This window comes from Clinocottus analis, unplaced genomic scaffold (genome assembly GCF_023055335.1).
Source record: "Clinocottus analis isolate CAN_PGR_092001 unplaced genomic scaffold, fCliAna1.0.p SCAF_3, whole genome shotgun sequence".
In the NCBI taxonomy this organism is placed as follows: Eukaryota; Metazoa; Chordata; class Actinopteri; order Perciformes; family Cottidae; genus Clinocottus; species Clinocottus analis.
In genome coordinates this window covers 12,064,219-12,075,396 of record NW_027176042.1, presented here as the reverse complement: position 1 = coordinate 12,075,396, position 11,178 = coordinate 12,064,219, and the positions used below count along the sequence as shown (strand labels likewise).

At 39.5% G+C, this 11,178-nt stretch overlaps 1 protein-coding gene across 5 annotated transcripts; it reads left to right on the top strand.

The window, feature by feature from the left end:
• Positions 1-319: 319 nt before the first annotated feature.
• On the top strand, positions 320-10,696 carry atf7b (activating transcription factor 7b). Of its 5 annotated transcripts, none has more exons than XM_068593456.1 (13): positions 320-533; positions 1,569-1,630; positions 2,054-2,075; positions 2,275-2,371; positions 3,030-3,157; positions 3,279-3,404; positions 4,069-4,226; positions 4,845-4,938; positions 5,202-5,321; positions 5,545-5,667; positions 6,974-7,162; positions 7,275-7,377; positions 9,559-10,696. In XM_068593456.1, the coding sequence occupies exons 2-13, from the start codon at positions 1,590-1,592 to the stop codon at positions 9,792-9,794; spliced, it is 1,437 nt and encodes a 478-aa protein (XP_068449557.1). In that variant the 5' UTR covers positions 320-533; positions 1,569-1,589; the 3' UTR covers positions 9,795-10,696. The 5 variants fall into 5 exon arrangements, with proteins under 5 accessions (XP_068449557.1, XP_068449555.1, XP_068449556.1 ...); XM_068593454.1 differs by having other exon boundaries at positions 321-533; positions 5,512-5,667; XM_068593458.1 differs by having other exon boundaries at positions 323-533; positions 5,512-5,667; positions 9,532-9,671.
• The last annotated feature ends 482 nt before the right edge of the window (positions 10,697-11,178 follow it).

Sequence of the window (11,178 nt, the reverse complement as noted above, 5' to 3'; positions counted from 1 at the left end):
TATGTGTGTTAATGCAGAACATAGAGCAGCTGTGAATACGGTAAAACCAGATGCTTCGTGTCTTGTGACCTGATTTTTGTCTTCTATTTAAACCGGGAATTTTGTCCATCAGGCAAAACTGACGGGACAGAAGGACCGAGACACACATGCGCAATGCCAACGTTCTGCCACACTTTAAAGGACTTGTAAACTACCCGGAAATAAATGTACATTATGTAACTGTTAAATAAATATTTTTCTGAGAATCTTTAGCGAGTTGTGCTCAGGCGATTTGGGTGACGCGGGTCGTCAACATAACGGAGTGGAACGACAGTGTTTATATGAAGTAATATCGAAAGACGTGAAAATTCGGTAAAGTTACCGGCATCACGTTCACGTTGTCCCCGACGTCAATCCCGTTACGTAACGTTAAGACCGTGTTCCAGCTCTCGCGGTGTTGCTAATGGAAGTGTCAGAGTGTCAACAACGGCCAGCCGTCGGTTAGCAGCACTGTCCGGAGCAGGGAGGGGGGAGTCAAGAGGCTACAACGTCGGGTTAGTTCACGCTCATTTGGAATCAGTTAACATAACATTTGCCGTTTTGTGGATCAAGTGAATTCAGACCATGTTTACGACATGTGATGTTTGCCTGTGTATCGTAGGTTATGAGCACAGCTTTCTTTAGCATTAGCGTGCTAACGTTAGCTTGGCGCTAAGCTTCGGAGAGCACTGAGTATTAGCGTAGCTTAGCTATGTTGTGACTGGGAGCTACACTGCACTTTTCGCTTTGTGAGGCGTATCCCGGTCGTCCGTTATCTGCTGTTCGTTTGTATAATGCTAGCTTCCAAGTTCTTTATAATGACATGGCTGTCAAGTGTCGGAAACACAACATTTTTGTGTGGTTAGCCTTTACATTGTGCTAGTTTAAGGCCCATCTCTGGTAAAGTCGGTGCTAGCCTAAGAATGGACACTTTAGGTGAACCTGTCCACATACATAGCCGAACGACCTCGAGTGATAGCCGGCTAGCACCGTTGACTGGATGAGACTTCGGGGTTACATGGCAGCTTACTGGGGACTCTGCTGCCTCATCGTTCCCGTCAAACGCTTGTTCGTGATTTTCCGAGACCGAAGCAAATGTTCCAAACGGGCCACCAGTCTTGTTCAGTCCTAGCCTGTTTACCTTCTTATCAGTTGTCACCATCATTTCCTTCTTCGTTCTTGATGACAGGTGCGCCCATGCAATCAATGACGCTAAACTGACTGTATTTATCAGTAGGTGCATGATAGTCATGTCATAGCACCATTGACTAATGCTGCAGGTTGATACATAATCAATATAAACACATGCCTACAAATTATACATATTGACATTTGAGTGTTTTGTGGTTGCTTCTGGGTGGTCCATTGTCTAAAGCCAGTATTATTAATTTATACATTAAATAAATAAATAAATAATCAGTTGCAATAGCCTTCAATCAATACCAGTAATGTATTGTGTCTAAATAACTTGAGAATCAGCCATTTGATTGCCTCCATGTGCGTAATGAATACAAGCATTAAGAAATTACTGTTTTGCTTTTTTTTTGCAGAACTTTTGTCTGAGATGGGGGATGATCGACCCTTTGTATGCACTGCCCTTGGATGTGGGCAGGTATGATTGGAGAATGCTTTAATTCATATGCATACCCTCTTTTACTCTCTTTACATTTGATACCTCTGATCATTCAGCCCATCAATCGGAAACAAAACTTCCACTCTTTCTTATTGTTTCATGAGCTCTCTCCAATTTAGCTTATAGCTAGCTTTGCATTAAAAAAAAATAGTGTGTGTGTGAGAGAAATCTTGTGTTCATACATGGTCTACTATAAATGGAAAATGAAAAAAGTGTCTTGGACTGAACCACACAGCACTAATCCAGTCAGTACAGGAGACAGACCATGAATGTATAAAGAGAAAGGCAGTGGGAGCAAGAGGGATGGTGAAGCTGACACATGCTAACATTCTGAAGAAGTACTAAAAGAAAGGTGTATTTGTTTTGCTGTTGATTTAAAATATATGAACAATCTTTCACCAGAATTGCAGACTCCACCTTGAAGGTACTGTACAAATGCCAAAAGTGTAGATAATGATCAAGCCCTACCTCATTGTGGACCATTGCTCAGAAAGCAGGTGTCTCACATCTATATTTATTTATTTTTTAACAAATTCGTTCTCATTTTTCAGCAGCTCAGTAGAAACACGGATGCTACACATTGTATTCTTTCCTATCTGCTGTGCTATTTTATTTTTTTGCAGAGATTCACAAATGAAGATCACCTGTCGGTCCACAAGCACAAGCATGAAATGACATTAAAATTCGGTCCTGCTAGAACAGACTCTGTTATCATCGCAGGTAATGGCTTTACCATTTACATAAGTATTTGTTGAATAAAGCTCAGCTAACGAGTTATCAAATTGTCAATGCTTTAAACCAGGGGTGTCAAACATAGACCCGCCAAGGGGTCCAGTCCAGCCCGACAGCGTGTCCAGTCCAACAGAAGAGAAAAATATTTTTTTTCATGTCTGTCCTATAAGCACAGGGCTTATAGGACAGACATGCAAACCATTGATCCACAGTCACAATTCATGTGAGCACTGATATTATTTGTTGGAAGTTGTTAAACATTAATTACATAATAAAAGTGGCATCACAAAGCGAGGGAATCTGCAGAGGAGAGCCCAGGCAGATAAACACAGGGCTGATGTCTGAATTTTTGGTCTTTATGTTTCTAGTTAATTGTTGAAAGACCTTAAAATAGAGTTTGTCATGAAAAACCTTCACCAATGATTTAAACACAGAGAAACATTGTCGTTAATTATGCGTTATTATGCTGCAATTTTTCTGGTCCGGCCCACTTGAGATCAAAATGGGGAGCATGTGAGTTTGACACCCCTGCTTTAAACACCTGTGTCGATATACTACTGGGATGTCTGTTGGGAAGGAGATATTTCTGTCTTGTTAACTTCTTGACGAACATACTATATGTTTTTGTTGTTGGGTGTTTTTGCAGACCAGACACCCACACCCACACGTTTTCTGAAGAACTGTGAAGAGGTTGGGCTATTCAATGAGCTAGCCAGCTCCTTTGAACATGAGTTTACAAAAGCACACGAGGACGACCAGAGGACAAAACACCCGGTGAGAAAAGGGATGAATGTCACTCTGTTGTTTTCCTCAGGTTAATTGATAAAAATTATATCACCCTTTTATTATTTTAAGTTATCTGAAAAATTATATTTATTTTCTGCTCTATGCTCAGGCGGGACCTCTACAAACACCGTCTGAAGTCAAAGTTGAAAATGAGGGTCCTTTGCAAGTGGATTCTTCCTGTCCCGGAAGTCCAGATTCCTCCTCCAGTATGTCGGACAACAGCAGAGACTCAAGGGTGAGAGCCAATGTAATGGACTGCCACACCCTGTGCTTACGTGGCTAGCATGGATGCTAATTGATTAACTGCTGTGTTGATTAGGATCTAAAAAGTCACACAATATCAAGCTGAATGCTCGTTGCAGCAGTAGACTAGCAAATTTGTCAATTGAGTATGTTGGCTTTAAATACAGTAATATAAAAGTTTTTATTCCCTGTCAAGGCAATCAGATGGCAAGGTTGATCGGGGAAAATATTATGAAATTGACGTACATTTAAAATGACTTTTTTTTATATTGTTGTCTTCAAAGATACAAGACCCTATTGACAAAACAGTAATTTAATCTTGCTAAACATTGTAGTATAAATACATACATACTTCCGTATTAAAAATAACAAACCAACCCTTTAAGTTATTTTAAAATTCAGCCAAGCTAATGTTGACTCAGCTTGTGCTAGCATTCACGTCATTCATAACCTTATTGATAAGCTAACATTGGTAACTTGCGTCACTTTTGCTAATGACTGAGTGGCTGCTTCCTTTTAGAAAAACCTGGAAAATAACATAGATGGAGACCTTTAAGACTTGCCACTTGAACATCAATGATTGGTTTCCTATTCATGCAGATACAATTCATTTATGAATGGAGAATATATTGTGTTATTGTTTGATTTGTCAACAGGAAGTTCTCACACAGCCTGTGGTAAGCTCTGCCCCTACTCCGACCATTGTGCGCCCAGGTTCTCTTCCCCTTCATCTGAGCAATGACGCACTTCACCCAACTCTGCCATCTCCAACATCTGTCATCACGCAAACACCGCCCTCCAACAGACAGCTCAGGTAAACTACAGTGTCTTCCTGTTGTTTGCATTTCTTGAGGTCCGTGGCTGTATTTGAAAATATCTTAAAACTGATATTTTAGGAAAATGCACATCAATGTCATTTTTTTGGAGTTTGTCAATATTACTTTGGTGTGTATCTGTATCTCTGAATAAGTGGAAAGAGTTTTGTCTTCTGTGAAAATAATTATTGTCTTGTGTCAATATGGGCTCAAACAATTTCTCGAGAAACTCAAATAACAAATCTTTGCATTAAGGCAATGTTTGCGGCGCTAGTAACGTTAACTGTGTGCAGCCAGTGGGGAGCACAGTCTTGCTGGGCTAAATTACAACTTATTAGCTAATGTTTACGCATATGATGCGTTGATTCTCTATTCAGTGAAAAATGACTATTGGTTTAAGGTAAATTATCACGTTATGATAAGAACAAGAAACTTGCTCCTGCTAAAGCACCTCAAGCTGTTCTAAATCTATTATTTTGTAAGCTTACAGTTAACACTTAGAGAGATTGTTGACTGGCAGAATAATATACTTTTTCAACCTGGGTCTCAATCAGTATTCTGTCAATGGTCATAGAATGGAGGATCACCCATTTACAAGTATCTGTTTTGGTCAACAGCTCTCCAACAAGTGCTTTTCCACTGGTGAGGCTTCCTAATGGGCAGACAGTCCCCCTCTTGCCCAGTCCTGTTCAGATGACCTCAGTTATATCTGTAAGGAATCTTCAAAACATTTAACAAATCATGTCTGTGTTTTCTTGTATGTTTTCTGTCAGTCTGATTGTTCGTATAATTTGTCGTTATGCTCTGTTATGTATTTGTGTTGTTGTTTAGTTTGAGTTGTTGTGTAACCTGTACAAACTGATACTGTAATGATTGAAAGAAAGCAATTTATCACAAATTATACTTCTATTTTTTTTAAATTGACCATATTCCATCTGTTTCCCTCTCTCTCGTGTATTTGTTGTACTGTGGAGCTTGCGAGGCCAGCAAACTCGGTGCCCAACATCCCTGGAATCCCAGGACCTCCAGTTGGTGGGGCCAGCAGTGAATCCTCCTCCCCGTCTGGGTATAGTCTGCACACTGAGACCAAGATGGTGAGATGATCAGTCAAGTTGGCATCATTTTAAGGGCTGCAGGTTCTGAAAAACATGTTGATTTATGTAAAATAGCTTCTATTCTCAAGGTGTGCTGTATAATGTGATGACATTTGTCATTATTAAAAAAGCTTTTTGTAATAGCCTAAAAATGTAATTACTTACACAGAGTGTTTGTGTGTCTTTGTAGCGGCTTAAGGCAGTTCTAACTCATCCTCATCAGGGCCCAGGAGCACAAGATGGGGCTGGTGTGGGGGCGGGATCCATCCCTGCTGTCCCCCAGCGACCGGAACATAGCCAACAACCCACTCAAAACTCTGATGCACCATCACCTGCGCAACCCCAGGTAAGACGCATGCCACATATGTTTGTATCAGATTCTAACTAGGATCAGACACAGAAAGGCCTGCAGTGTACAGAGAACCTTTTATTGACATTGATGTAGACAAACACGTGGGTTCCTGAGATAATACTAAATCCATAAACTCTCTTCAGTATCAAATACTCTACCCCCTTAACCTGAAACAACAAGTATTTGGAACATTTTAAGCAGATGGTGGAGGTGGATATCAGAGAGGCAGATTATGCTGCAGCATAAACTAATGCAAAAAGTGCACCAAGTGTAGATCTCCACCAGGAACAGCATGCCTGTCAGTAGTGGAATGAAGGGGAGACAATATGCAGGTTACTTTATTTATACTTCTTGTTAGCAAAGTACAAGTACCTCTGCTAGGCCATTCAGTATTTAACAGGAATACATTTATAGGTGACTTTTATCTGTGACAGAAATTTAAACAAATAAAAACACCTGTCTTTTGCTGTGTGTTTATCTCCGTTAGCTGTGCTCTGTTAGCGCTATTAGTTCTTCACATCCTTCGTCTTGAGTCCTGTTTTACACAACCACTGCTGTAATGTTTGATTGAATAAATACAAACATGGTCTGACCTCGCCTGGCCCGACAAAGAAATATCTTGATTTTGGAGCAGGTATTGTGAAAGGTATTGTGCAATACTAAGATTACCAACTTGCTCGTCTGATTGCAGTCATTTCTTATGTCCGTGTTTGTGTGTATGTGTAAGAGTGATGAACTGGATGGTCTTGTTGTTAGTGCAAAAATCTTTACTGAACAAGGTGGCTCTTTGATTATGTCAACCACTTGAGGAGACCAGACAGGCAGTTAAATCCACTCAAAGCCTGATTCAGATAACTAGATGATGTAACTGGTGTACTGCTTGTAGTTCAATGCCATTCGTCCCCAGACAGACATCATCTAAACAATTGCTCTGGGACAGTGGCGCTTCGTGAAACAGTGGCCAGCGATGACGGCTAGTTAGTTTCACAATTCACCTCACATGTGTTGACTTTTTTTTGCGGCAAAAATTAAATGAATCAGTACAAGAGGAGGAGCTGAAGAGAAGGAAATGAACTGAGATGAGAGAGGAAAAGTAGATTCTCCCTCTGTGATGATAGAGACACCTTTACGGGGTGTCTCCATCTGCTATTGGTCGATTGCACAATATATGTAGATACAATAAACGTGCTATACTAATACTATACAAATATTACTTTAAAATCTGTTTTATTAAGCACAGAACTCAGGACATGCATGTCCAACCTTAAAGTATTCATCGTCAACCCTCCTCTTTCCCAAGGTATCCCCTGCTCAGCCCACAGGAGGCCGGCGGCGGCGAGCTTCAGAGATGGACCCCGACGAGAGGAGGGAGCGTTTCCTGGAGAGAAACCGAGCGGCCGCCTCCCGCTGCAGGCAAAAACGAAAGCTGTGGGTTAACTCGTTGGAAAAGAAGTCAGATGATCTGGCCGGCATGAATGTGTCCCTGTCTGTGAGTTTTCCATTTCTTGCTCACTCCAGGGTTGTATCAGTAATTTAATAATGCACACAGATTCGTCATGCTGGAAATTATTTGAGTGCTGTATGTTTTGTGTTGCCATCAGAATGAAGTAAGCCTACTGAGGAACGAGGTGGCTCAGCTGAAGCAGCTCCTCCTGGCCCACAAAGACTGCCCGGTCACTGTTATGCAGAAGAAGGCTTTCTTAGGTAACATTGAGCTGAACAATAGAGTTGTTTCCAATGCCAGTCTCGGAAATGACTCTGATACTGCCTAAAAATGCTGGATCAGGTATCTAGTCTGAGTCTATGCACCAATATCGCAATGTTATATTGTTTATTAGCTAACTCATGCTACACAGGAACAACAACACGTGTCACTCGTTCACCAAGTCTTAATAAGAACCATTTATTGCCACGTATGTTTTTACATACAACGGATTTGTCTTGGCTGGTAGTGCATAACATTGAAACAAACACAGTATAAGAAAGAAACGAAGATTGTAAAAAAATGAAAACGAGATAGCTCCCTTGTTAGCTACTTCCATCATCTCGCGTCGTCCTCATCTCCGTTGAGAGTTGCACATGCATAATACTACACAGGCAGATGATAAGGGATAATGTAACAGTCGCAGCAGCTTAAAAATGTCAGCAATTTGGCAATATTTCACACTGGAAAACAGAAAACACTAGATAATAAAATAAAGTTTCATGGCGTTCATTCTCTGTATGTATTTGATCATGATTTACAAAGGTTTTAACCTGAGCCAGGTCATACATCAATAGTAGCCAAAGTTACATTTTTTTTTTTAAACATTTCATTTTTTTTTAAAATAATTTTTTGAACTGATTTAACACTTTTTTAAATTTAAATTAAAAAAATTTTAATTAAAAAAAAGTTTTTAAAAATTAAATATTAAGTTTTTTTTAAATAAAAAAAATTAAGTTTTAAATTATTTTTTTTTAATAACTCCGAAAATTAAAGAATTAAATATTTTAAGTTTAAAAACCTAAATATTTTAATTTGAAGAAAATTCAAAATTTAAAGTTTTTAAAAATTTAAATCTAGAATTTTTACTCCAAAAAATTTTTTTTTTGATTTTTTTTTAAAAAGTTTTTAAAAATTACAAATTTTACGCAATAACATGCTTAAAATATAATAAGTAACTACAATTAAATATATTTTGTACAGCCCAAAATCACAAACAAGAGATTGTTGACACTGGCTCGTGCTAACAAGTGACTAAATAACTGAGGTAATGGGACTTGTTTTTCTTCTACTTCAAGTATCAATGTAAGCATTAAGTTGTTGTACTCTGACTCTCAATGCTTTATAATATCACTACTCTTCTTGTCTTTGAAGTTATTACTGCAAAACCTTTCCTCAGTGAGTCCGCAACTTAACATAAGTAGTTTATGAAGAAGTTGGCCTGCTATGATGATTGCAATGGAAAGTGTACATATGAAAATTATCGCCCATCCTGCTATGTTAATTTAAAAGGAAAATGTCTCTTCTACTCCTATTCTATAGATATGGCTCTATACCTGCATTTGTTTGTTAAAATATCGTTGTCAGTGAACAGTGAACACTGTTTAATAGGACAAGTTAGCAAAACAAGACCTTATGTTATTGTCATTCATGAGATAATTAATAAAATATAAATAAATAAAATATATTATTAAATATTATTATTAAAACTATAGCAATATCAATATTCATATAATGTATTTATTTATGTACAAATGTACCAATGTATTCATGCCCATGGTAAAATAAGACAGTTTTATATGCGTTCCCAAACTTTAATACTACCTTTGACCAATAGAGAGTGCAAGAGAGTGAACAAACACCAATGCACACTTCAAGAACAACCGACTTCATGGGGACTGCAGTACCCTGTGTAAAACGTGAGGGGGCGCGTTTTACACAGGGTACTGTCACACAGGGTACTGTCACTCATACAGTCACACAAATTTTGTCTTGAAAATGGTTTCCAGGGGACTTATTAGAAAGAAGCATAGGGCGTGCCTAGACACTCTTCTGAAGCTCATGGGAGGGGTTTGCCCGTGGGGACCTCATTTTAGGTCCCCACAGGGACACACGTCCCCACGGGGCTGGGTGCATTAATTTTAAAGTCCCCATCGGCATAGAGGAACAAGAACACACACACATTTTTTTTTAACCACAGTACTCTGTATGAGCAGATGCACAAGTACAGATATCGGAATTGCTAGCAGGAATGAAAAATGATGATCTAACATCTCTGACCAACGAGCTTCCTGCTCTGTATCACTCCTTTTGTCAGAACCCATCTACCATCTCATCCATCTAATGTGTTCTTTTTACTCGCTCACCTCTTTAAGGGTGAATGTTTCTTTCTCTGTCTCTAGCTGCAGGAGGAGAGGAAACCTCCAGAAATACTTCCAGTGAACCCATCGGCTCCCCAGCGGCAGTTATACAGCACGGGCCATCACCACCCGCCTCGGCCAGCAGTCCAGGCGCCACCATTAACGGGCTGAGCGTCCGCGCTGCGGAGGCGGTGGCTATGTCGGTTTTGGCGGGCATGGGATCGGGCCAGCCAGGAGGGGTTGTCATGGCGGCGCAGTCACAGTCAACCCCAAGATGATGTGCTGACGCAGGAAGCCCGTATGAACTAGAGTGGCATTTGGAGGCTGGACTGGTGCAAAGCGTTTGAAAAGAGGGGCACACCCTCAAACCCCAGACTAAGATACTCTGATCCCCCTCACAGCCAGTGATAATCACACAAAGACGGCACAGGGCCTCCGTCAACGCTCCAGTCCCGGCTGTTCAGAGATGCTCCACCATTTTCTGTTTGTAAATATGAAAACACGTTGGACACTCGCTCTGCAGGATTTGGGGTCATTTATTGTTCAATCGTGACATTTTGAAAATATTTTAAATTCAGATGACGATTATAACTGAAAACTTTCATTTTACCTCCAACCTCAGTCCCACACGCTGGCTGTGATAAGGTGATTTGCTTTCCAGGCTGACAATTTGACTTGTATTTTTCATTTGTATGAAACAATTTTTATGCCTGATTCTCGTCATCGACATAATGTTTGCTGATGCAGTGAAAGTACAGTGAGAGATTGGCTGGCTGATTTCAGTAAATCGCAGCCTGGAAGGTTTTTTTTATGTTTGTTTTTGTACGTTTACTTTTCAACCTGTCCTTTTTTTGTTTTCTGTCCGTTTCCCTTTTTGAGTTGATTCTCATTAAATACACATGACTTTTTTGTCATTACAAACCAAGTGTACACAGTTTACCCAGTGAGTGTGTGCCTGGCTTTTTACCATCGGTTTTAACCCATTTGAAATGGATATCATTACATTCGTCGTGTAAGATTAAACCTTAGTGACTGCATGGATTACTCAAGGCTGAAGAATACCACTGTTTGTTTGTGCTTCATCATACTATCACTGTTTATAGATATGCTTTTTTCTGTTTTAAAAGATGAAATTACTAATGCAAAAATGTTCTTTGTTATTAAAGGATTCCATCCGTGGTCCGAATGTGACAGAAGTTCTTGTAATGATAATCAGACATATTAGATTTAAATCACTTACCCTGGCATTTCAGTTGAGGAAAAGAGTAGTGCAATATATTTTTCTATTGAATATAAATGTTCTTGCTTTTATTTTTTGTGTTAAGCCCAGCCACTTTGAGGGGTTTGGTCTATTTCAGTTGAAAGCTAAAGTTATGAGGTGAGCAGAGAATATGCGAATGAATGGAATTTGTGATTAGTGCACATCAGTATAGAGAAGGTGCTTTCCAACATTTGAAAAGCTGTCTTGTGTCATGAAGTAAACCCAAATAGTTGTACAAGCTGCTTCTTTTGAAATTCAAGTTTTGAGATGCAAATTTTATACCGCCGTGTACTTCCAGGACTCATGAGTAATTTCCCCTTTTGTCGCTCTGTATGTTTTTTTCTTTTAATGACATGGAATAGTTCTGACGAATGCTTATCTTTCAAGGAGGGCATGTCAAG